Raw genomic sequence first — 26,952 nt, forward strand, 5'->3', positions numbered from 1 at the left:
AGATATTCATAGTCCCTTGTTACACTGACAGTTGGGAGCCAAGCTGGTATTTGGTTCAATAAATCAGTTTGTAATCAAGCAGCAGCCAGACCCACAGGTGAGCTATTTTCTATACTGTGCTTGGGATGGCTTCATACACACAAGTGGGTAGGACGGTTCCTGAGTGCAGCCCTGGGAAGTTGCACTCACTGTAGGTTGGTATTTTAATTTGGGGTCAAAGCTGCACACCTTTTGGGCTTCCTCCTCCTAAGTGCCGTGAGCAGTTTGTCTGTGAGTATAAATATTTGCTTATATTGTATTTAAACTGCAAACACTGCAGCGCTCCAATCATTGAAAAGGCCACACTTTATGAGTCATGGATGTTACAGTTTCAGGGTAATTGCACCTGTACCCCCTCTTCATGGCCCACTCCAGGACTGCCCAGTCAGGTCTCAGGCTTCCAGACAGCTCCTGTGTCTGAGCAGGGACCCATGTCCCACTCCCTTCTGACTGGTGGTTGAAAGCTGCTCAGCTCCCTGTCATACACTGAGATATCCCCAGCCAGCCAGGCTGCCTAATGGCCAGCGTCTGTACTGTGCTTTCTCTCCAAGGGCTATAGCCTGTGTGTGCCAGCGGGTACAAGTGACCACATGACTCTACCAAAGGAAGCACATTTATTATACGGATACGAACATCACAGAGAAAACATGCCAAAAACAATACAAGGATTTTAATGCTCACTACAAATACCAGGAATCATCCACTATCCACATGGGCAGTCTGGTATGCCAAGGTCTTTCCAATCCTTCCACAACACTTGGGACCACCCTGGGACCAAGGGGCCCGTCTATTTACTGAATCAAGAGGAAGGTTGTGAGCTTTTTACACCAGAAAACCCAGTTTGGCCCAGTGAATGCAAGCCACCCCTGGGGGTGGTATCTTTGGAGTTTACTCAACTTGGTCACTCCCCACTGTTTTTAGTTCCTGGAGGAGCTATGGTAACCCTCCGCCATGCAGTAGAACATAATCCTATATAAAGTATCACAAATGTAATACAATGGTCCCCAAAGATACTGCATGGAGCTGCCATATCTGTCACATCTGCCCCATAAAGAAGTTGGTATAATGAGGGCACACAAATGGCATCCTAAGGGAACCCACAGGTTTATTCCCTGGGTGGCATGACTGCCAATACCTTTTATCTTTTCAAATTTCAACAACTCAGATCGTAAACATTCTTCCCCACAGCCCAGTTCCTTTTCTGTGTCCCACCCCCTCAGAGGTTGGGGCCTGGGGACCACTGTGGCCTAACTCCAGCTTCTCTGGGGGGAGAAGGGAGAGTATTAACCCCCCTCTTTCATCCCCACTGTGTTGGCCTTTGGTTCCCTACACACTGAGACAAGGTGAGCAGCAGTTCTTCCCCCCACTCTACCCCACTCAGGGTCCTTTACATTTTCACAGCCCATCAGGCAGCCATAACCTGGAGGAAGAAGTTCCCCCATCTTCCTGGCTGTAGTTACTTCTGTCATCTCGCAAGCACTTTATTTGGGCATTTCCCACCCTTGGGTAGGTGTCATAGATTTGGCAGGTTTCAGAGTAACAGCCGTGTTAGTCTGTATTCGCAAAAAGAAAAGGAGTACTTGTGGCACCTTAGAAACTAACCAATTTATTTGAGCATGAGCTTTCATGAGCTACAGCTCACTTCATCGGATGCATACCATGGAAACTGCAGAAGACATTATATACACACACAGAGACCATGAAACAATACCTCCTCCCCCTGCACTCTCCTGCTGGTAATAGCTTATCTAAAGTGATCATCAAGTTGGGCCATTTCCAGCACAAATCCAGGTTTTCTCACCCTCCGTCCCCCCCCCCACACAAACTCACTCTCCTGCTGGTAACAGCCCATCCAAAGTGACCACTCTCTTCACAATGTGTATGATAATCAAGGTGGGCCATTTCCTGCACAAATCCAGGTTCTCTCACCCCCTCACCCCCCTCCAAAAACCACACACACAAACTCACTCTCCTGCTGGTAATAGCTTATCCAAAGTGACCACTCTCCCTACAATGTGCATGGTAATCAAGGTGGGCCATTTCCAGCACAAATCCAGGCTCTCTCACCACCACCACCCCCTCCCCGCCCCCCGGAAACACACACACACACAAACTCACTCTCCTGCTGGCAATAGCTCATCCAAACGGACCACTCTCCAAGTTTAAATCTAAGTTTAACCAGAACGTCTGGGGGGGGGGTAGGAAAAAACAAGGGGAAATAGGCTACCTTGCATAATGACTTAGCCACTCCCAGTCTCTATTTAAGCCTAAATTAATAGTATCCAATTTGCAAATGAATTCCAATTCAGCAGTTTCTCGCTGGAGTCTGGAGTTGAAGTTTTTTTGTTGTAAAATAGCGACCTTCATGTCTGTAATCGAGTGACCAGAGAGATTGAAGTGTTCTCCGACTGGTTTATGAATGTTATAATTCTTGACATCTGATTTGTGTCCATTTATTCTTTTACGTAGAGACTGTCCAGTTTGACCAATGTAAATGGCAGAGGGGCATTGCTGGCACATGATGGCATATATCACATTGGTGGATGTGCAGGTGAACGAGCCTCTGATAGTGTGGCTGATGTTATTAGGCCCTTTGATGGTGTCCCCTGAATAGATATGTGGGCACAGTTGGCAACGGGCTTTGTTGCAAGGATAGGTTCCTGGGTTAGTGGTTCTGTTGTGTGGTATGTGGTTGTTGGTGAGTATTTGCTTCAGGTTGCGGGACTGTCTGTAGGCAAGAACTGGCCTGTCTCCCAAGATTTGTGAGAGTGTTGGGTCATCCTTCAGGATACGTTGTAGATCCTTAATAATGCGTTTACATTTTACATTTGGGGACAATGTATACCTTCAGATCAGCGGCACTCCTATGGGTACCCGCATGGCCCCACAGTATGCCAACATTTATGGCTGATTTAGAACAACGCTTCCTCAGCTCTCGTCCCCTAAAGCCCCTACTCTACTTGCGCTATATTGATGACATCGTCATCATCTGGACCCATGGAAAAGAAGCCCTTGAGGAATTCCACCATGATTTCAACAATTTCCATCCCACCATCAACCTCAGCCTGGTCCAGTCCACACAAGAGATCCACTTCCTGGACACTACAGTGCTAATAAACGATGGTCACATAGACACCACCCTATACCGGAAACCTACTGACCGCTATTCCTACCTACATGACTCCAGCTTTCACCCCGACCACACCACACGATCCATCGTCTACAGCCAAGCTCTGCGATACAACCGCATTTGCTCCAACCCCTCAGACAGAGACAAACACCTACAAGATCTCTGTCAAGCTTTCTTATAACTACAATACCCACCTGCGGAAGTGAAGAAACAGATTGATAGAGCCAGAAGAGTTCCCAGAAGTCACCTACTACAGGACAGGCCTAACAAAGAAAATAATAGAATGCCACTAGCCGTCACCTTCAGCCCCCAACTAAAACCCATCCAACGCATTATTAAGGATCTACAACGTATCCTGAAGGATGACCCAACACTCTCACAAATCTTGGGAGACAGGCCAGTCCTTGCCTACAGACAGCCCCGCAACCTGAAGCAAATACTCACCAACAACCACATACCACACAACAGAACCACTAACCCAGGAACCTATCCTTGCAACAAAGCCCGTTGCCAACTGTGCCCACATATCTATTCAGGGGACACCATCAAAAGGCCTAATAACATCAGTCACACTATCAGAGGCTTGTTCACCTGCACATCCACCAATGTGATATATGCCATCATGTGCCAGCAATGCCCCTCTGCCATTTACATTGGTCAAACTGGACAGTCTCTACGTAAAAGAATAAATGGACACAAATCAGATGTCAAGAATTATAACATTCATAAACCAGTCGGAGAACACTTCAATCTCTCTGGTCACGCAATCACAGACATGAAGGTCGCTATCTTACAACAAAAAAAACTTCAAATCCAGACTCCAGCGAGAAACTGCTGAATTGGAATTCATTTGCAAATTGGATACTATTAATTTAGGCTTAAATAGAGACTGGGAGTGGCTAAGTCATTATGCAAGGTAGCCTATTTCCCCTTGTTTTTTCCTACCCCCCCCAGACGTTCTGGTTAAACTTGGATTTAAACTTGGAGAGTGGTCAGTTTGGATGAGCTATTGCCAGCAGGAGAGTGAGTTTGTGTGTGTGTGTGTGTGTGTGTGTGTATGTTTCCGTGGGGGTGGTGGTGGTGGTGAGAGAGCCTGGATTTGTGCTGGAAATGGCCCACCTTGATTACCATGCACATTGTAGGGAGAGTAGTCACTTTGGATGAGCTATTACCAACATGAGAGTGAGTTTGTGTGTGTATGGGGGTGGGGGTGGGGGTGAGAAAACCTGGATTTGTGCTGGAAATGGCCCACCTTGATTATCATGCACATTGTAGGGAGAGTGGTCACTTTGGATAAGCTATTACCAGCAGGAGAGTGAGTTTGTGTGTGTGTGGTTTTTGGAGGGGGGTGAGGGGGTGAGAGAACCTGGATTTGTGCAGGTAATGGCCCACCTTGATTATCATACACATTGTGAAGAGAGTGGTCACTTTGGATGGGCTATCACCAGCAGGAAAGTGAGTTTGTGGGGGGGGGGGGGGGCGGAGGGTGAGAAAATCTGGATTTGTGCTGGAAATGGCCCAACTTGATGATCACTTTAGATAAGCTATTACCAGCAGGAGAGTGGGGTTTGGGGGGGAGGAGGTATTGTTTCATGGTCTCTGTGTGTATATAATGTCTTCTGCAGTTTCCACGGTATGCATCCGATGAAGTGAGCTGTAGCTCACGAAAGCTCATGCTCAAATAAATTGGTTAGTCTCTAAGGTGTCACAAGTACTCCTTTTCTTTTTATAGATTTGGCAGTGCTCCGCAAGGGCCTCAGCTGGAAACAATGGCATCACTTTGCTCAACATTGCCTCAGGTTCCCTCAGGGCAGAGAGCTATTTCCCTGGTCTGGGCCTCAGGACTCAGAGAATTTACCTTTGGACTCATCACCGCCATAGGACAGGTGGCTGTTTCTCTCTCACACACAGACAATTCTAGCTATCTGGTTACATACGCTGGGCAGTGGTTGCTCTTGATTTCTCAGCCAAGGACATTTAGTGAGCAGCAGCGATAACACAGTCATGCTGCATGTTTTGTGGTGTAACATAGGCCCTGATCCTGCAAATACGGGAAAAACTTTATTCACATAGCTAAAGTTTCTTACATGCTAATTATTTGCAAGATCAGGGTGCTTTAAGGAAGCTGTAGCAAACTTAGCTCCTGATCCAAACCCCACTGAAGTCAATGGGAGGGGTTCTAGTGCATTGTCATGGAGAAATCATTCCCTACGCCATGCTAACTGCAGCACAGTGGTGTTACCAAGGGCCAGATTTGCCAAAGAGCCAGGACCCGATTTTCAGGTGCTCAGCACCTGCAACTGGAGTCAGGTTATCAAATGCTTAGCTCCCCTCAGAGCCCAGCATGACACTAATGGCCAGATTCTCAAGAACTCATCACCCAAGATACACTCAACATGCTGTGTGCTTCTGAAAATGTGGTTCTTCATGACAAAGCTGCATCTTTCCCCAGAAAAGCAGAAGGCTAAAACAGTACCTATCTGTTTGTGCACCATAGCTAAGGTAACATTGCTACTGGAATTTTAATCTGGGCATTTCCTGACTGCAATTTTTAAGTGTGCAATGATCACATTTCATTAATGTAGTTTTTTGACAGTTAATTTCCAACGAATTTTTGTGAAAGATAAGAAAGTTGGTGAATATTAATATCCACATTTTAATGTCCATGGGGTTTATTTTTAATTGTATTTTAACTCCTCCCATGCCCATTCTATGCTCCAGCCAGCTCACATTATTTGAAACACACACACACACACACACACACACACACACAACCCCCCCCCCAAGTTTTCAGTACAAATCATTCAGGTATGCAGATATCCAGCCATGAAATAGAAGCTCCCGACCAATGCTCTAAACTCCAATAGAGCTTTCCTACAGATTTTCCAAAAGGCTTTGTAGATCATACCTGTGAGGTGATCGGAGCTGGGAAAAGTCTCATTCCCAACTCTGCTGTTTCCCAAGTGTGACTGCATAATCTCCTGTCAGTCCCTTTGTATTGGTTTGGCTGCATCTGCACTGGGAAAAAATAGAAATGTAGAGCCAATTCCTGACCCAGCATTCAGAGGGCAAGGAGCCTGACCCTAGGTGGCCCAGCTGGGTTCTGTGCTTTACGGGTCTAGCTAGATCCTTTTGGCAGAAGGCCCCTTTGGCTGCACTACAGCCACCCAGCCTGCTGGAGGTGGACTATGGCTCTAAACATGGTCGGTAGTGTCGTGATGGGGGAGTGACATCAGTGAGCGGTGGGGTTATCCCAATCTGATTGACAGCTGAGAGACTTCCCACTACCACCATGCCAGCCCGACCATCCTCCAAATTGGTCAGGCCAGCACAGAGACCCCTACTCAAGAGCAAATGGCAGATACTTCCCTTGGGAGCTGGCCCTTAATTTGTTTAAATGCTAAAAACAAAGAATTTGCAGAATGCAGCCAAATAGTGAAGGCCTTAAAATCACAGCACCGTCCCTTTCTTTGCACCCCAGGCTTTCAGATTTTCTCCTGTTGCGGCATTCAGGAAATACTTGATGATGCTCTTCCTCCAAGTCTTGCCAGCCCAAGCCCCCTCTCAGCATGTGCAATGCTGTCACAAAGAGGGCAGGACCCCACTGAGCACTATCAGAAACTTAGCTCAGTGTGTTTGCCCAGAAGTGATTTGGCAGTATCCTTGGTACTTTCCCCCAAACCCAGCAAAGCAGAAGCTCCTTATTAAGGATGATGTCTGGGCCGGGCTATAAAACTCCACCCTTGGGATAAGCACCACTGGAAATTTTTACAATGGGAAAATGTATTTCTTCCCCCACAACTACAGTGAACAAGGAGGGCAGAACTGCCCTGGCCATGTCTCCTCCAGTCTTTGATTTCCACCCCCCAGTGCCCTCTGTGCCAGGACTATTTGCCACTTGGGTCTTTGTGCTAATGTGGTAGGCACTGTGTTGGCCCACATACCAAGGATGGAACCAGGGATCTCCAAAGCTATACATGTGAATTGCTGCAGCTTGAGGCAACCCTGCCTGCTGACCGCTTTATCAGACTCACCTCCTCTAGGGATCAAGCAGAGGACATGTAATGCACACTGCTCAGTGGGCTAGCTTTGCTCTCCAGTTCGAGGTAGCTGATACAAAGGGCCCAGAGGGCGACAATGAGTCTGGCCTATAGTGTGTACATCCATAGCCTGAATGTGCAGTTGGCCTGCCATAATGACCCAATTCTGGCTACATCCCTGGTCCTTCTGTGTTCTACCCTAGCCACAGCGTGGATTGCCCATAGCTGCATGCAGCTCCTCAGTTAGCAACCACAGGGTGCATGGCTTCAGGCCCTAGCCCCAGCCCCAACATGCAGCTCTGCCCGTGTAGGAAACGCCCCCCATGACTGTATTCCCAGCCCCAATATGCACTGTTCCCTCCCACGCCCTGTCTGCACTGCCACAGCCCGGACGCGAGCAATCCTCCGAAGCGCTGCGAGGGCTGTTGCTGTCATATAGTGCTGGATGCCCTGCCTTCGTGATGGAATGTCCCCTTATGTCAACCACGCCTCCACTCACAAACATACCCTCCCAAGTTCTTTCTACCCCGGCCCCACTTACGCGGTGACCCCCAGATCTTACTGGATAGCTCCCTCAGGACATACCTTTTGGAGGGTCGGAGAGAGTCTCACTAGGACAGTGCCCAAGCCCCGCTAATGACAAAATTCAAGCATTTAGCTACAGCGCTGAATGGCCCCAGACTGAGGGTATTTGGGGCTGGCCCCTGCGCAGAGTCCCAAACCCTGTACTGATAATTCCGCCCAGCAGCTAATTTTGAATGAACACTGACTGTCCTTTGACTACCACCTTGTATCTATTATTAACATCTCTTTCAGCAGGAGATTTGTAACCCTGAAGGAATTCCAAGCCATGGAGAGAGAACTGGACAATGTAAAAGAAGAACTGAAATGCCTGAAGTGGAAGGTGAGACATATTGGTGAGCCTGAGCCGCCTCACCCAGAAGACAGCAAGCGTTACAATGGCTATACCCTGACTGAGCTTAAGGCAATGGTGCAGTTTGAAAATGACCCTTACAAAGCGGCACACAAAATCCTAACTGCTCTCTTCAATGATGTGTACTTGCTGCAGCACTCTGTCGCTGAACAGGCCTGCAATTCGAACTCAGCCCCCATGCCCAAGATAGACCCGGAGCTGTACATGGTGTACTGTAACATTCTGAAAAGCCTATTCCCTGGAATCAGCAGCCAAACCCTGAGAGAAAAGACACAGCGTGTGCAGAAAAGAATCCAGAAAGAAGTCCAATAAAACCAAGCAAATCCAGCATCTACAGAGGCCCAGGAACCCTGCATTCTGTACAGATTTCAGAGCACTGAATTGTGACATTGTAGGTTACCTCTATCTGCAAATGCTTGGTGAGCTCTGAGTCTGTCACGCTATCCTCTCCTGAGGAGACAGGCCGGGAAGACTTCCTGTGCAGCTTCACATTTGAAAGAAAATGCCCCCTTAGAACTTCTTTCGACATACTGATGTTCCCTTTGGTTCCAGCAGCTGCAAATGCTGCCAAAATAAGCCAAAGAAGGCACTGTGTGTGAGGGAAAGGGCCTCCTCTCATGGCTCCATGGAACACGGCTCTCATCTGGATCCCAGCACCCAGCTAGTTTCTATTTTCTAGAGTGCATCATTCATTAAATGGCATCAATTGTTAGAAAACTGTGCCTCTTTTGTGTCTCAAAATACATCAAACACCAAGTTAACCAGCCACTGGAGTCTAAAATTGTACTCTTGCCATGAGTTGGGCCAGGGGTACCTCAGTGACAATGGTAGCTGTAAGCCCCATAAAAAGATCCCAGCGGATCCAGTGAAAGGTGTGTAGGTCAGCAAGGAACTGGCCATGGCAATTTCACAATTTCAGATGTAACGATCAGCTGTTTGACAGGGCAGTCGATCACCACAGTTAACAACTATGCATTTTCTACCTATCACCACGGCCTTTCTGTGGCCAGCACCTTCCTTAATTGCTGCTGCTTATACCTATCATCCATGACATCTAGTCCACTCATATGGAGACCCATCACCCCTGTATCCAGGTCAAAGATGACCGCAAACGTGTTTGAGGTGCTTTCTGACCCCCGATGACTACCGCCACCGCTGTCTGAGAGCATGAGATTTCAGGGCTAGATGACATTTAGTGTGACGTTCTGCTCCCAATTTACTGGACTCATACCATTCTACTTCCAGGACACCAAATATGTAGGCATGCCCTCCAAAATACATAGCAGGGTAGGGTTGCCATTCATCCCAATTTTCACCGGACAGTCTGTAAACTGAAAGGGCTGTTTCACATGTTGCACTGGCATGGTTTCTGGAGAGAATGTCCCTCTCCAAAGACCCATTACCATTGCACCCAGGAGACTGTGAGCTCTGTTCTCACCTTTTCTACTAATTATTGCTACTATTTCTTGGTACTTCCCAACCCTCATTATTGACCAAGGCCTCATATTCCTACCCTAGGAATCATTCCCCTCAACTTTACAAATCAAGTAACTGGGAAGCTGCAGAAGGTCCCAGTTTTTGCAAAGCTGGGAACAGAATCCATAGCCCAGCTATAGCAGAGCCAACCAAGTTAGTCCGGTTAGTCACCCTGCTTCTCAGAGTCACCCTGCTTTTGCTGTGCTGTACTGTTGATTTGCACTGCTGCACCCATTCAACCACACTCCCCTCACAGGGACAAGTATCCTGATAGCCAGCTTGCCACTGCTATCTTAACATGGCATGTATTAAATGGATTAAAAGCTGGCAAACTGAGGGGTCTGAAAATGTAAATATAGTAGAACAGGTGTGTTCTTAGTGGGGGCCTACAGGGATCTGTCCTTGGCCCTATGCTATTTTACATTTCTGTTCATGACCTGGAAGAAAACACAAAATCATCACTGATAAAGTTTTCAGCTGACACAAAAATTTGGGGAGTGGAAAATAATGAAGCGGACACGTCACTGATACGGAGTGAGCTGGATCGTTTGGTAAGCTGGGTGCAAGCAAACAATATATGTTTTAATAGGGGTAAATGTATCTATCTAGGAACAAAGAATGTAGGCCATACTTACAGGATGGGGAACTCTATCCTGGGAAGCAAGGACTCAGGAAAAGATTTGGGGGTCATAGTGGATAATTAGCTGAACATGAGCTTCCGGTGCAACACTGTGGTCAAAAGGACTAATGCAATCCTTGGACAGGAGGAGCAGAGAGGTTATTTTACCTCTGTATTTGGGACTCATGTGGTAGCTGCTGGAATACTGCATCCAGTTCTGGTGTCCACAATTCAAGAAGAAAGGATGTTGATAAATTGGAGAGGGTGCAGAGAAGAGACACGAGAATAATTAAAGAATTAGAAAACATGCCTTATAGACCCAAGGAGCTCAATTTATTTAGCTTAACAAAAAGAAAGTTAAGGGGTGACTTGATTATAGTCCGTAAGTACCCATATGGGGAACAAATATTTAATAATGGGCTCTTCAATCTAGCATAGAAAGGTCTAACACAATCCAATGGCTGGAAGTTGAAGCTAGATCAATTCAGACTGGAAATAAAGCATACATTTTTAACAATGAGTGTAATTAACTATTGGAACAATTTATCAAGAGTCCTGGTGGATTCTCCATCACTGACCATTTTAAATCAAGACTGGATGTTTTTCTAAAAGATCTGCTCTAGGCATTATTTTGAGGAAGTTCTGTGGCCTGTGTTATAGAGGAGGTCAGACTAGATTATCACAATGGTCCCTTCTGGTGCTGGAATCTATGAATCTTGTAAATAGTTGTGTAAGGTGCTGGAAGGTCTGTGTCAAGCGCATTCAGTTACTCCTTTGGCTCAAGAGATAGTGTTTAGAGAGTCCTGTCTTCAAACCCTGTTGATGCCCCTTTTGTAAAACCGCATGTGTTTATGTAATTAAAGAGTATATTGTAATATATACGCACCACGGCACTTGTCTATCTCCAGATTGCAGCCCCTTTTCTTCTCACATGTTCATTATGGTCACCCCATCCAAGAACCCACAAACTCCAGAGATGCCTTGTGAACCTGCTCCTGGCATTGACCTAGCTGGCCATGCACCAGTTCAGGGGAGGAAGCACAGCCATGAGGAAGCTGTTTATTAACATATGGCCATTTGCCTTGCTCTTGTCTGTTCCTGCATCCAGGTAGAACTCCACTGGGCAGTGACCATCAACTCCTTGGATCTTTTCTCTGGGGTCTCTGCATGGCACCCCCACTAGCTCCCTGCTTCTGCACCTTTGACCTCAGCTGTGGCCTCATAGTTTTGCTTTGCCTCTTTTGGTTGATCAGTGTCTGTGTGGCTCCCTCTCCTTTCCTAGCAGGAAGGCCACTGTTCTTCTCTGAGATGGGGATCCACCTCAGTCCACAGAGGCCAAACAGGCCACCACCTGAAACTTATGGTTACACTCAAATTATTTGCAATTGTGTAAATTAGCTCATTAAAATCTGTATAAAATGTTACATATGGCACTGCACAAAACTGGGCAGCTGTCACCCCTCCCTGCTAAGCAGTAGCAAGTCTTGAGGCCTTGCTGGTCGGTTCTTCCATAAGGAGAGGTTCCCGGCCAAGGGAGGGAGCAACTGACAGAGTGAGCCCAGGGGAGTTGGGCACTGAAGGCAGCAGGCTTCTGACTTTCATTGCTAAGAGACAATTAGGCGAATTAAAAGCTACTGCCCTAAATGCTTCAGCCGACCACATAAAAGCCATACTGTAGCTCTAGTTGGTGCTTCAACTCCCTCTGACTGTGGAGGTAGAGGACCAGCAGCGGACTAGCCAAGGGGGCACTGCCCAGTTACTGCAGAGTGCAGAATGTCTGACTATTGCCACGTGGCCAAGTGGTGTATGTGCGTGCCCAGGGCCAGCAGCTCATGGCCCTCGACACTCACATGCAGTGTCTGCGGGCCAGAGCTGCTGAACTGGATGAGCCGAGAGAGACAGAACTGCTTTCAGAAACAACGTTTAGGCACATTGTGGAAAGGGCCCAAATCAGAACCAACTCCCCTGCCCTCTAGTTGAGGAATCCAGTCTCAGGAGGGAAGGGCGCTAAGGTGGTACAGAGGGCCACACGCCACCTAGATGCAACCCACCTGCTGACTGAGATAGAGGAAGCAGACAATTCCTCACTCGCTGGAAGGGGTCGTAACAGTTGGGAGAGTAAGACTGGCTGTGCTGATGGGATTAGATCACCTGGAATATAAACAGCTGATACGCAGTGACTGAGAGAATGCTCTGGTGTCTTGCCTGCTGGAAGTGAAGGTGGCAGATATCACAAGACACCTCACATCCCTCTGTTCTCGCCTTATGCTAGAGTTAACAGAAGCGCCCAGTCTCCCTTCTCAAGCGTAGTCGGTATTTTATACAATTTGATCAAACTTTCCGAAGGGCCTATAGGAGATGTTGGGCTGGAGATGCTCTACCCAGATTCTGTTTGGAGGTACTTGCTTCCCGGAGGTTAAGTAAGATGGGTGTTTCCCACACATCACCAATCCAACACAGGGGTAGTTATTCATTATGATTATTATTACCATGAGCACTAACAGCCACTAAGATTAAGATTGCCTAACTCTATAATTTACAACTTTTACAACTGCTTATAGTATTTTTCCACATTTTAACTATGTGGACTGTTATTTTCCATGTTTGGTATCTGCCTTGGCTTGAATTTCTTTTGCTTTTTTCAGGTTTCAACCCAAAACATTATGGCCAGATCTGGCCAAGTTATAAGCCTCCCCCCACCACCATTTGCACATTCTCAGTAGACCTTGTTACAAACTTGTCACTAAACTCTGAACATTTCATCTACAACAAGCAAGTTCCCTGGGCCTGCTGAGTCTCCTGAAATAGCCACCCAGACCAAAGCAACCCCTCCAGATGGGCCACAGATAAAATCACTTCTCCTGCTGCTGCCTTAACCTAGCAACATATCCTTTTGCCTAAAGGCAGGTGCACTGGGCTGGGAGCCAGGAGACCCTATGTTCAAATTCCACTTCTCTCAGTGATGTTACTAATTCTGTGTACATCACAGCCCTTACTAAGGAAAGAGTCATACTCTTCTCCTATAAGGGAGGCAAGTATCAAGGCTTCCTATGGTAAAGAAGAAAAACTGAGCCATTGTACAAGAGGTGGGAATAGCACTCAAATCATAGATTAATAGAATTGTACGGTTAGAAGTGAGGGTAAGAGTCATCTAGTCCAAGGGTTTTCAAATTGCGGGTCATGACCCAGTACTGGGTCACAGAATGTAAGGCACTGGGTCACAGCGGCTCTGGTCAGCACCGCCAACCAGGCAGTTAAAAGTCCCAGCGGTGGTGCTGCCTGGCTAAGGCAGGCTAGTTCCTACCTCTTCTGACACCGCGCTGTGCCCCGGAAGCAGCCAGCAGCAAGTCTGGCTCCGGGGGGGGGGGGGGGGGTGCCACAGGGCTCCGCGCACCACCCCCACCCCAAGCACTGGCTCCACACTCCTATTGGTTGGTTTTCGGCCAATGGGAGCTGGGGGGGTGGTGTCTACGGGCGAGAGCTGCGAGAGCTCCTTGCCTCCACCTAAGAGCCGGACCTGCTGCTGCCTTAGCACCCCCACTGCGCTGCTGACCAGGAGCTGCCTGAGGTAAATCCGTGTCCCAACCCCAAGCCCCAACCCCCTGCCCTAGCCCTGAGCCCCCCCAAACCCAGAACCACCTCCTGCACCCCAACCCCCTCATCCCTGGCCCCACCCCAGAGCCTGCACCCCCAGCTCAGAGCCCTGACCCCCTCCCACCCCCAACCCCCTACCCCAGCCTGAGCCTCCCCCCAACCCAGAACCACCTCCTGCACCCCAACCCCCTCATCCCTGGCCTCATCCCAGAGCCTGCACCCCCAGCCCAGAACCCTGACCCCCTCCTGCACCCCAACCCTCTGCCCCAGCCCAGAGCCCCCTCCCACACCCTGAAACCCTCATTCCTGGCCCCACCCACCAGCCCTCACCCCAACCCTCTGCCCCAGCCCTGAGCCCCTCCCATTCTCCAAACCCCTCATCCCCAGCTCCATTGGGTCACAGGCATCAAGAATGTTCTTCAACTGGGTTGCCAGAGAAAAAGTTTGAAAACCACTGATCTAGTCTAAGGCCCTGCCAAGATGCTGGATTTGTTGGGTCCAAACCATCCAAGACAGGTGGCTGTCCAGCCTCCTTTTGAAAACCTGCAGTGAAGAAGCTTCCATGACCTCCCTAGGCAGCGAGTTCCATTGTCCTACTGTTCTTACAGTTAGGAAGTGTTTCCTGAGATTCAATCTAAATCTGCTTGTGCTGTAGTTTGAACCCATTGCCTCTTGTCCTGTCCTCTGTGGCAAGCGAGAACAACTTTTCTCCATCTTTTTTATGGCAGCCTTTCAAGTATCTGAAGACCACTATCACGTTCCCCCCTTAATCTCCTCTTTTCCAAACTAAACATACCCAGTTCCTTCAGCCTTGCTCATATGGCTTGCCTCCCTTTGATCATCTTTGTCGCTCACCTCTGGATCCTTTCCAGTTTTTCTACATCCTTTCTATACATTGGTGACCAAAATTGGACACAGTACTCCAGCTGAGGCCAAATCAGCACCAAATAGAGCAGTACTGTCACCTCCTGTGCCTTGCATGCTGTGCCTCTGTTAATGCAACCAAAAATAGCATTTGCTTTATTTTGCAACAGCATCACATTGCTGACCCATGTCGAGGTTGTGATCCACCACAACTCCCAGATCCTTCTCAGCAGTGCAGCTGCCAAGCTAGTTATTCCCTATTCTGTATTTGTGTATTTGGTTTTTCCTCCTTAAGTGTAGCACCTTACATTTGTCTTTGTTGAATTTCACTTTATTGTCTATAGCCCAGTTCTCCAATTTATCAAGACCCCCCTGAATTTTAGCTCTATCCTCCAAAGTGTTGGCAAACGCCCCCCTCCCCACCCACAGCTTTGTGTCATCTGTAAATTTGATCATTCTGCTCTCTATTCCTACCTCCAGATCATTAATAAAGATGTTAAACCGCACCAGACCCAGAACAGATCCCTGTGGAACCCCACATAAGACTGCCCTTGAATATGGCATCATTCCATTAGTAGTTACTCTTTGTTTGTGATTGTTTAACAAATTGTGTATCCAGTTAATGCATTTCTCCAGCTTACTCATCAGAATGTCATGTGGAACTGTGGCAGAAGCCTTGCAGAAGTCCAGGTATATTAGGTGCACCACATTCCCCCATCCACCAAACCAGTTACCCTGTCAAAGAAGGAAATCAAGCTGCTTTGACATGATGTGTTCTTGGTAAATCCATGCTGGCTGCTAGCGATTACCTGTAATAGAGTAGATTCAAGTTTCAGCCACTTAGCTACAGTGAAAAAGGATCTGTCAAATCTACATGCTTGGCTATGGTATCTGTAAAATGGGGCTACTCCTGCATGCGTAACCCACCAAACACACTCACCCAGCTGCCCCCACACTCAGCCTTATGACAGGCTGTGCCAAGGAATCTCCAGCCATTAGCTGCTGCTGAAGCCCGTGGGCCTGTGAGAGAAGGCCAACTTCATGCAGAGGAGCTTCTCCTGCAGTGGCAGAGGGGAGAAGAGGTCTGGAGGTTCCCTGAGCTAATGGAGACAGGCAGCATGGTCTGGAACCCAAGAGGAGCCGTGTAGGCTGTGCAGGCTGGAGCTCAGGCTCCATTCACACATGGCGCTTTGGAGGAACAGCTCCTGCCCAGGCCGAGGGAGACGCTGCTTAGCCTCACTGATGAGGGTGCTGCTAGTCCCGGCCTACATCAGTTCACTTCTCAGCTTCTCAGTTTTCCTGGATTAGAGCTTCCCCTATTCATGGCTTCTGCTTCTGGGCTCTGCAGCAGAACCAGTGGACTGAGACAGGGCTATCTCAGGGAGCGCTGCTACCTGCCACACTCCGTGCTACCTGCATCTCCGGTCTGGCCCAAGGCACAGGGCTGCTTGCACAAGTACAGTCTCTAACAGGCATCCATTATGCACACCTGGCTGTCTGCCTCTCTCCTGGAGTGCCCATTCCCTCCAGCGTGAAGTGCTCCTGAGCTACTCCTCTGTCTCCTTCCCTGCGTAAAGGGACCCCTCAGTGCACAAGAAACACACTTTGCTTACAGTACTGCAGGCTGGGAGTGTGCTGCTTCATTCACCTCTATGCAAGCGGAGTGGGAGGGGAAACACACACTGACTAAACAGGAAGTAAGGGAGGGGTGGAGCATGTACCAAATCAACCCAGGTAACCCCTTTATGACCACTGTACCACACCTCTCCGAGGTGCAAGGAGGGAGAATCCTGACTGTCTCCAAAGAGCCCTCTGCACAGTCAGGTCCAAGTGGTTAATACCACCAGTTACAGTATACTTCTGCTATAGCATAAGGCCACATTGTCCCTCCAACTAACCTTCTATACGGTCTGCACATGGCTATCTCTGGAGACAATCTGACACAAGGAGATATAGGGTTGGCAGCAGGAACGTCCCCAAACTTACTGAGCATGAATAAACCCAAAGATTGTCCATTAGGCTCTACTCAAGAGAGCAAGAGGAGAACAGCCTGGCTCCAACGTTCTTTCACCTGGTCTTAGCGGGGCCACGTGCAACTTCCCAACAGTCTGAGAGGACGTTCTGGTGGTGTTCTGGCCATTGTTGAGATACAGCAGGCCGTAGAGACTCACTTTCTCTGCACGACTGCCCTAACCATCCTCTGTGCAGCCAGTGAGCAAGAGTTTTAGAAAGGGGAGGCCTCCCGGGCAGCATTTCCCCCAAAAGACACAGAACATGCTCCTCTCACAGACTTGATGGCCAGTTGCTGGTCCCATTCCTGCTGCTCCGTGCCAGGCCACCAGCATAAAACAACCAAAGAGCCCCCCTGAGCAGAGGTGGTGAAAGTTCACTTTGAATGGGGGTGGGCAGAGTGAAACCTGACCATACTGAGCACCATACCACACCTGGGGAGTGAGGAAAGCCGGGGCAGACAGGGACATCAGGGTGTTGAGGGAGGTGGCGGTGGGAACTCTGCCTGGGGAGCAGGATGTCAGGGATAGGAGCAGGGTGGGTGCTCTGTACGGGGAGCTCAGGGAGCTACTGAGACTCAGGTGGAGGAGCAGCTGGCTCCAGGCTGAGAAGGGATTCACATCTCAGTTGCCAGGGTCAGGGTAGCTGCTCCTGATCCTGGCCTAGTCTCCCTGGTTCTTCTCTGCTCCCGGTTCCAATCCTCGGTGCCACAGACCCTGCACCAGAGAGTGTTCCCCTGCCCCCAGGGAATCCCAGGGTGGTGTGCAGCTGCCTATGGCCCCCTCTGCCCTGCAGTAGAGGAACTGTGTGGAGGATGTGGCCATGGGAAAGGGCTGGGCCATGTGCTGCTGGGCTCCTGGAAGCCCTGGCTGCAGAACAGCCCCTTGTGGAGCACTGCAGCGTCCAGCTGTGTGCATCATCTTGTCACAGCTTAATAGCAAAGCAGGGCCCCTCCTCTAGGGTTTGATTTCTCAGAACCACAGCCACGGTCACTTTACATGCCCATGTTTTGTGCCAGTCCTGTTCAACATTTATATAGCAATAGATTTGGGGTAACGATTAGAGCTGGCTGGACTATGTGTTTTTCTCCCCACAGAAAATCTGGGTTTATTTTGTCAAAGAAATGAAAATTGAAATTTTTCAGGTTTTGATCAATAGTTCAGTTTTGAGGTTTTCAGATTTCTGACAGAAAAACTGAAAAATGTTCAAGGAAAGGCAACACTTTGCATGACAAATTTTGTTTAACAAATTTCCGTCAAAAAAAATTTTTTTTCAACAGAAAATGTTCAACCAGCCCTAGTAATTCTCAGTCAATGAGACCAGCTGGGTGGTTCAGACTGTGCCCTGCAGCTCCTCCTTTTGCATGACATTTACAGTATTGACATCCCCAAGTGTTCACAAATCAGGTCCCCAAAATCAGGTTACTTGTTATCTTAAAAATCATTCCTTGCCTTCGGGTGCTGGGCCTTTTGGAGCCACATTATCACATCTTTCTGCATGAGGACTAGAAACTGTTACGAATTATACCTGACAGGTCATGTACACAAACTGTTACAAATTATACCTGATAGGTCACGCACAGGAACTGCTGCGAATTATACCCGATAGGTCATGCACAGTTTGAGTCTATGCTGAGGCACACGAACAAAGTCCACAACTGCAGAGTTCCCAAAGATACTAAGTTTATTACGCTCGAGCGTGGTGCCCCCCTGCTAGGGCACCAGAGGGGGACCCCGAATGCAGGTTATACAGAGATTATATACCTTTTAGCAGAGCATGTTGCCCTCGTGCATCGGAAACCTTAGCCAATAGACAAACCCTTCCCTTATCTACCACCTATCCCTGCTAGGTACATTCCCCGAGCTAAACCATTACTTCAATTACACAACATGATCCTAAAGCAATGCACCAGTAGCCTCTCTTATCAGGATGGGAGGCTCACATCAAGGCCAGGAGGTAGGGAGTTAAGAACAGACAAAGAACAGAAACCAGGAGTCGAGACAGGCTGGAAACAAGGGGGAGGGTTTTCACAGGAATGCAGTACCTAAGGAACACTTCTCCTGGTGCATGATGTGCTTGCTTTTAGACAATGGTGGGCCCCAAACCAAAATGGAGTCACATATGCTAACTTTTCCTTAACAAAATTCACATTTGCTTGTGTAATTAATGGAAGCTGAGCTTCACTCCTAATCACATGACTCCAAATATCATGAGATTCATGATACATCAGGCAAGGTGGCCATACTGCAGTCACTTGCTCTGAACTTCAGGCTAAGTACAGCCCATGCACCTGGGTACACTCTGACATTTGCTCCATTCTGCATGAAGCCCGCTGGGAAGTTTGTCTTTCAGTGCCAAGAATCTACACATTCTCTGCTGGGTTTATGAGCTGACTTAAGTCCATGTTTATCAGCGGTACAACATCAGTTCAGCAGTGTCTGTTTCCAGTCAATCTAGGACTTGGTTCAAAACAAGCTTCAATGAAATGGACACTTCACTCTTTCATCTCCACATCAGTAACTACCCATTGCCTTTATTTATTTCTCATTTCACTGATGAGAGCTTAAATTGCTTCATCTGCACACTTCTAAACATGCCCCTGATGCACCATTTTGGCCATCCAGTTCTTCTATGACACAATGTCATTGGGCTCAGTTCAGGGCCCTACTGTGGGGCTTAGCAAATAGCTACGCAGCTGCACCATTCCACAGGGAGGGCTTGGACCAAGCATACCAGTGCCCTGGGGGCCTGAAAAGCCTGCTGCCCCCAGTGCAGCCAGCTCCTCCGCAGGCTGGTGCAGTGGAGGGCATGGCACCGTGGGGCACCAGGCAACCCAAAGGTGCACTGACAGAGCAGTCCATGTACTCCTTAGATGGCAACTGTGGCAGGTCCTGATGAGGGCTGTCCATGCTCCTTCTGTCTCCACCCCCTCACCACACACGTCTGACATGTCCTACACGGAACATGAGTGCAGGGAAATGTGTCACTTGGCTTCTGATAGAATGGAAATAAATTCTATCACCTCTTGCTTTGTAGCCAAAGGATCAGTCACATAAGATTTCAAATAAAAGAACAAATATTCATGATACTCTGTGGTCATGTTTTTTTTTTTTTTTTAAACCAACAGAACTTCCCATTAGACCATCCCCTTGCCATTTCAAGGGTTGGATTCCACCCCCCACCCAAAACTAATCAAATTTTAGATGGATACAGAATTGAACAGAATAAAATTTAATGAATCCCTCTATACAAGTGGCATTAAACTGCATGTAGTAGTTACACTCCTCTGTCTGCAGAATTTTAACAATCAGTGTTATTCTTAGCAGCTTTCTACTAATAAAGTATTTGCTACCAAAAGGCAAAAAACTTTCCTCAGTTAAATTTCATAAGAAATGCTTGTTTTACTTAGTGCTCTGTCACCCTCTCATAAATATTTTATGTACGATCTTTGATGCATATTTTTATAGTTAATCCACCTTTCCCACAAAGATCATAAAAGCAGGATTCCCTTTTGTACACATTAACCATGACCTGTAGTTTAACACAAAGGGTCTGTGTTGTCTTCTGTGAAGCATGACAAATCTATTAAGCAACTCGGTGAAATCCGTTTTTTTATGTCTCTGTGTCCCCATCAGGTTGGTTTTTTTCCTGACCTCTCAGCCCTTCCCGGAGTCTTAGCTGCTCTCTCACTCTGCTAGTTCAGCCTGCTTCTGTGCTCTCTGACAGTCACCATTGCAGGGACATTTTCACTAGGTTCTGTTGTTGTTACAAAACGCACCATTAAAATCATTTGTTCCATATGGCTGATGTCAGGTGTGCAGTCTAGAATAACAGAGTAATATCTTGCTGACTTCAGATCTGCCACAATCTTCTGTTTGACTTTTGTTGCCGGTAACTGTATGATCTCATTTTGAATGTTTTTTCCAAGGTAGTGGTGTGTGTACATTTCTTGGGTGGTGACTCTTCTTAGATGCTCCTGGACTACAACATTAAACTCAGCAATCAGTTTCACAATTTTAAGGAAGTTTCCATTGTTTGGCACATGCAGCTGATCTGAAGTACCATGCAGTGCTAGGTTTTGGGTAGCAAGCATTCTCACAATGGCAGTGAGCCTTTTCAGAACATTTTGCCAATAAAGAGACTCTGATGCAATCTTCTCTTGATGCTGACTATCTATGGTGGCCTTTAACTTTAGTCTCATCTCAAGCTCTTTCCACCTATGGACTGCTCTCTGGTGATTTGCTGGCATGCCAGATTTCTAGCCAGATTTTTCCAGTCCTTTGTTCCTTTAGAACCCAATGTGGCTGGAACATTAGACTGGAAGAGTTCGCAACAAAAACAATATGCAGCATTCTTGGTTTTTGAGTACATAAGCCGTGGCCTCTCCACTTTGTCATCATTGGGGATTTCACGCCAGTAAACGTGTTGGATGGAAACTTCTATTTTTATTGTCTTTGGGGAACATGAAGTTTTTCACTTACTGTGGCCCATGCAGTACAAGGAAGTCCCTCAGGCTACTGCTCAAGTGGGTCCACAGTCCTGGATCATCTAGATTTAAGGAACTAAACTCAGCAGCAGCTGTTTCTTGTGCCTCCACCACACTCTTCTCTGATCTAAGCTTTTTTTCAGGAATGTGCACGGTTACATCCATTTGAGATGGAGATATGGATGCTGCAGTAGTTGCCAGGTCACCTGCACTCTAACTGGAAGATCAGGCATCTCCTCACCACTCACATCCTTACTGGGGCAGGAAGGCTCACCGTGAACATTTGTGTCTATGTATCTCAGGAGAACTCTTTCCAGCTTAGATAGAAAAGCTTCCTTTGCTTTCTTTCTTTTTCTGAATGCTGCCCCAGAGGGGCGTTTTCTTCTTTCACTCATGACTACTGTTCTGTGCCACCTACAGTGGCTCTCACTCAATTGAAGGAACAAATAAGCAGGCTGGTGGCAGGGCCTGAGTGAGGGAAGATATCAGCGTCTTAAGCGCCTAACTGGCTCCTACTACTTCAGTTGACAGCCTGTTCTCCTCAAGTGGGTTCAGGAAAACAGCAGGAAATGGGAAGCTCATGGTAAGGCCAGCCCTGGACCCAGCAGAGTCAGCGCTTCTTCCAGGTGTACCTACTGACACCTCCAGTTCATGCTTCCAGCACCTGCCAGTGTAAACCAGAGCTTACTTCTTTTCTGGTGACTCCATACTCCAATATACTGGTGGGTAGGCTGACAATCACCGGGCTTCCCTCAGTGAGGTTGGTTCTGTCTCAAATGCTCCCATGAACAGTCAAAATTCCACTTACACATTGGTAAAGTGCCTAAAGGAAGTCTCCTCTTTGCTGTTCCCAATCCCATGTGCATGTTTTGCTGGAGTGGGCTGGCGAGCTGGTGCATCATAATCAGGGGGTTTTGATATAAGACTCTGGGAAGCAGGGAATGATCAGGCCAGGCCAGTCTAGGATATGTTCACATGCAGCACATCATCTGGCCACTAGATGTCTGTACGTTTTCTAGAATTCCAGGCAGGATGTGGTTCCTGGTGAGCAAGGGAGCCAAGGCAGGGACTCAAACTTCATGGAAGCCGGTTTATTTGTGTCCATCATTTGTAGTTGTTTTCATTAATAAATGTTTCCTGTGATAGACAGACTGTGTTTCCATACGGCATGACATGTTAAACAAGCACTGGTACAGTGGGAAGGTTTCCAGAGGAGGGGTGGTTCAGTTTGGCCAGTTACAAATAAGCAGAAAGGCTGTGAAAACCTCTCTGGGACACAGGGAAAGCAAATGGACTCAAGAAAGATTGCTGGGGAGAAACGAAGGAAATAGCCCTGAGCAAAGAAGAAGTGGTTTGCAGCTCACACTGGACACTTGCTTCCTTTTTGCGACCAAACTTGGAGCACCCAGTAGAGAGGAGAATCACACATGCACAATATGCCTCCCATATCCAGTACTGTGCTGGAGAGTCCCCCTTAAACACGTGGAGGGAAGGTTACTGCCCTTGGTGCCAAGCCTGCCAGATGGTGCAGCTCTGGCAATGTAAAGGGGTGGAAATGGCCCTCTCAGAATACTCTTGTCACTGACAGAACAATCCTACTCCAGTTCCCCTTGCAGTCAGGGCATAGGGGCACGTCAGAGGCAGGCTGGGGCTGCTCTAAGTTGTGCTGGGGGCTGAGCCCAGAACTAGGCAGAGGCAAAGGTGCCTTAAAGGCACCCACCTCTGCCTCTCATCTCTGACCCATTGCCAAGTGCAGGAACGAAGCACTGCAGAGTCAGGGGCCTTGTGTTCAGGTGTGTCTCATTCTCACATCAGTAATTCCTGCTAGGCTCAGACTGCATGCACCAAGTGCTGGGATGTGTAAATCCTTCTGCACCCGGTCTGTGCACTCCTAGGCAGGTCACGGCACCACAGATCTCATCGGTGCTCTTACATCAACTCTCAAGGGTGAAAGAACGAATACAAGCGACTTTGAAAGGAGGCAGCCCAAGATGCACATAGCAGACACGACACAGATTGCAGACAGTATGGCCTTTGAAAGGGAAGCTGCATTTCATGATCAAACCACTGGAACAGCAAGCAAAATAATGCATCTTAGCAGCTCGCAGCCTAATTGTGAAGGGCTCATTTTCTCAGTGTCCAAATGAGAAAGACTAAAATGTTTCCACATTCAGATAAATACTTTGGAGGGTCAGAGGTTTGAATCAGATCTCCATGTTTTGCTTTAATATTCACAGATGCATTACTGTCCCGGGGAGATGAATAATAGCAGCTATTTCATCGCTCTGACAGTGTTAAGACGTAATAAATAGTCCTGGTAGCATCCAGCATCCTTCTCCATGAAGTCTGACCACAAACTGATCTCCTGTTGGTAATGGAAATGTCAACTTGATTCATTCTTTCACCTTCTACTTCTTACCCAATAATCTTTAAACCGATAGAAAAGCCATGCAAAAATTGTTCCTCTTCCCCCTATGAAAATAGCTGTTTGAAAACAGGCCAGCTCCAGAGCTCTCTGGAGACTCTAGTCATGAATGGAACTTCGGGTTTCATTTTTGCCCCTTTGGGGGTTACATGTGTTTCCTCTTTTGTTATTAATTTTTCCAGGGTCCTGCAATCCCTGCACAATAGCACAGGCCTAGCCAGCAGCTGAACAGGACACAGCCCTCGAGTCATCAGATTCCTCCAACTTTGCCGATCTCATTTGACAGCCAGCAGGATTCAATAGACCTTTGCATATAACCACTTGACTATCATGAATATGCCCCATCAATATAGTGCCAGATTCCGGTCCCCTTTACCCACACTGTGTAGCATCTTACACTGTAAGGGAAACAGTAGATTAAAATGTATCACTACATGGGGCCAACTCAGGTTTGATGTCACTTCCTCAAGAGTCACATTTTCTGTCTCAGTCCAAACCCACTCCACAAATTTTTAGCAATGCAGACATGGGTCTGATTAATGTTGATATATCTAGAATGAATTTTCCATATCAATTCAACATACCCCCCAAAAATCTCACTCTGAAACATTTTCAGCAATGGAGATATTCTCTCTTCGGAACATCCCCCTTTGATTTCTGTGCCACTGTCCCCCAGAAAACCAATCATATTTCTACAACCTGTCCAACTAATTTGAAGTGTTCCAGGATAAGTCATGTTCTTTTGTTTCTCTCACCATCAACAATGTATCTTCCAAATAACTGGTGATGCCTTTACCTACTGGAGCACCCGATCCATTGTTCACTGGAGCAACGACAGAGCACAGGCAATGCCATTGGTAAATACATAGGCCTTTGGGTTTGCTCACCATTCTTTAAGAAAAACAAAACAAAACAAAACGCCCACTCCACAGCCACCTACTAATGCACTTAGCCCTGGTCTACACTAGGAGTTGAGGTCAAATTTAGCAGCATTAAATCGATTTAACCCTACACCCGTCCACACGACGAAGCCCTTTTTTTCCAACTTAAAGGGCTCTTAAAATCGATTTCCTTACTCCACCCCCAACAAGGGGATTAGCGCTGAAGATCTGCCTTGCTGGGTTGAATTTGGAGTACTGTGGACACAATTAGATGGTACTGGCCTCCGGGAGCTATCCCAGAGTGCTCCATTGTGACCGCTCTGGACAGCACTCTCAACTCAGATGCACTGGCCAGGACAAGAAAAGGCCCCTGAACTTTTGAATTTCAATTTCCTGTTTGGCCAGCGTGGCAAGCTGCAGGTGAGTGCAGAGCTCATCAGCAGAGGTGACCATGATGGAGTCCCAGAATCGCAAAAGAGCTCCAGCATGGACCGAACAGGAGGTACGGGATCTGATCGCTGTATGGGGAGAGGAATCCATGCTATCAGAACTCCGTTCCAGTTTTTGAAATGCCAAAACATTTGTCAAAATCTTCCAGGGCATGAAGGACAGAGGCCATAACAAGGACTTGAAGCAGTGCCGCATGAAACTTAAGGAGCTGAGGCAAGCCTACCAGAAAACCAGAGAGGCAAATGGCTGCTCCAGGTCTGAATCCCAAACATGCCGCTTCTATGATGAGCTGCATGCCATTTTAGGGGGTTCAGCCACCACTACCCCAGCCATGTTGTTTGACTCCTTCAATGGAGATGGAGGCAACATGGAAGCATGTTTTGGGGATGAGGAAGATGATGATGAGGAGGTTGTAGATAGCTTACAGCAAGCAAGCAGAGAAACCATTTTTCCCGACAGCTAGGAACTGTTTCTCACCCTGGACCTGGAGCCAGTATCCCCCGAACACACCCAAGGCTGCCTCCTGGACCCGCCAGGTGGAGAAGGGACCTCTGGTGAGTGTACCTTTCAAAATGGTATACATGGTTTAAAAGCAAGCATGTTTAATGATTAATTTGCCCTGGCATTTGCGGCTCTCATGGATGTACTCCCAAAGCCTTTGCAAAAGGTTTCTGGGGAGGGCAGCCTTATTCCGTCCACTATGGTAGGATACTTTACCACACCAGGCCAGTAGCACATACTCAGGAATCACTGTAGAACAAAGCATTGCAGTGTACGTTTGCTGGCATTCAAACAACATCCCTTCTTTATCTCTCTGTGTTATCCTCAGGAGAGTGATATCATTCATGGTCACCTGGTTGAAATAGGGTGCTTTTCTTAAGGGGACATTCAGAGGTGGCAGTTCCTGCTGGGCTGTTTACCTGTGGCTGAACAGAAATGCTCCCTGCTGTTAGCCACGGGGAAGGGGGAGGGGCTAGCCACATGGTGGGGGTAGGCAAAATGTGACCTTGGAACGAAAGCACGTGCTATGTATGTAATGTTAACAGCAAGGTTTACCGTGAAAGAGTGTACCTATTGTTCTATAAAATGTGTCTTTTTAAATAGCACTGTCCCTTTTTTTTCCCCTCCACCAGCTGCATGTGTTTCAAGGATCACAGGATCTTCTCCTTCCCAGAGGCTAGTGAAGATTAGAAGGTGAAAAAAAACACACTGATGATGAAATGTTCTCATGCTGTCCTCCCACACTGACAGAGCACAGATGACTGCGTGGAGATTGACAATGTCAGAGTCCAGGAAAGCACAAAATGACCGGGAGGAGAGGTGGTGGGCTGAGGAGAGTAAGTGGCGGGCTGAAGAAAGGGCTGAAGCTGAAAGGTGGTGGCAGAGTGATGAGAGGAGACAGGATTCAATGCTGAGGCTGCTGGAAGATCAAACTAATATCCTCCAGCGTATGGTTGAACTGCAGGAAAGGCAGCTGGAGCACAGACCGCCCCTACAGCCCCTGTGTAACCAACCGCCCTCCTCCCCAAGTTCCATAGCCTCCTCACCCAGACACCCAAGAACGCAATGGGGAGGCCTCCGGCCACCCAGCCACTCCACCCCAGAGGATTGCCCAAGCAACAGAAGGCTGGCATTCAATAAGTTTTAAAGTGGTATGTGGCCTTGTCCTTCCCTCTTCCACCACCCCTCCCAGTGCTTCTCTCCATCACCCCTCCCAGGCTGCCTTGGCCGTTATCCCCCTACTTGTGTGATGAATTAATAAAGAATGCATGAATATGAAGCAACAATGACTTTATTGCCTCAGCAAGCGGTGATTGAAGGGAGGAGAGGAGGGTGGTTAGCTTACAGGGAAGTAGAGTGAACCAACGGGCGGGGGGTTTCATCAAGGAGAAACAAACAGAACTTTCACACCGTAGCCTGGCCAGTCATGAAACTGGTTTTCAAAGCCTCTCTGATGTGCACCGCACCCTCCTGTGCTTTTCTAACTGCCCTGGTGTCTGGCTG

General features: G+C 47.8%; 1 protein-coding gene across 7 annotated transcripts in view; it reads left to right on the forward strand.

Annotated features, from left to right (window-relative positions):
• GSG1L (GSG1 like) overlaps positions 1 to 26,696 on the forward strand; it is a 139,089-nt gene extending 112,393 nt beyond the window's left edge. For 5 of the 7 annotated variants that reach the window (XM_073362630.2, XM_073362633.2, XM_073362635.2 and 2 more), the window contains one exon: positions 8,026 to 11,117. In XM_073362630.2, the coding sequence (XP_073218731.1) occupies positions 8,026 to 8,455 (430 nt within the window). In that variant the 3' untranslated portion in view covers positions 8,456 to 11,117. Of the gene's footprint in view, positions 1 to 8,025; positions 11,118 to 26,081 lie in introns of those variants that run through there. The other 2 variants (XM_073362641.2, XM_073362631.2) reach the window with 2 other exon arrangements.
• The last annotated feature ends 256 nt before the right edge of the window (positions 26,697 to 26,952 follow it).

Source organism: Lepidochelys kempii, chromosome 10, assembly GCF_965140285.1.
Source record: "Lepidochelys kempii isolate rLepKem1 chromosome 10, rLepKem1.hap1, whole genome shotgun sequence".
NCBI lineage: Eukaryota > Metazoa > Chordata > Testudines > Cheloniidae > Lepidochelys > Lepidochelys kempii.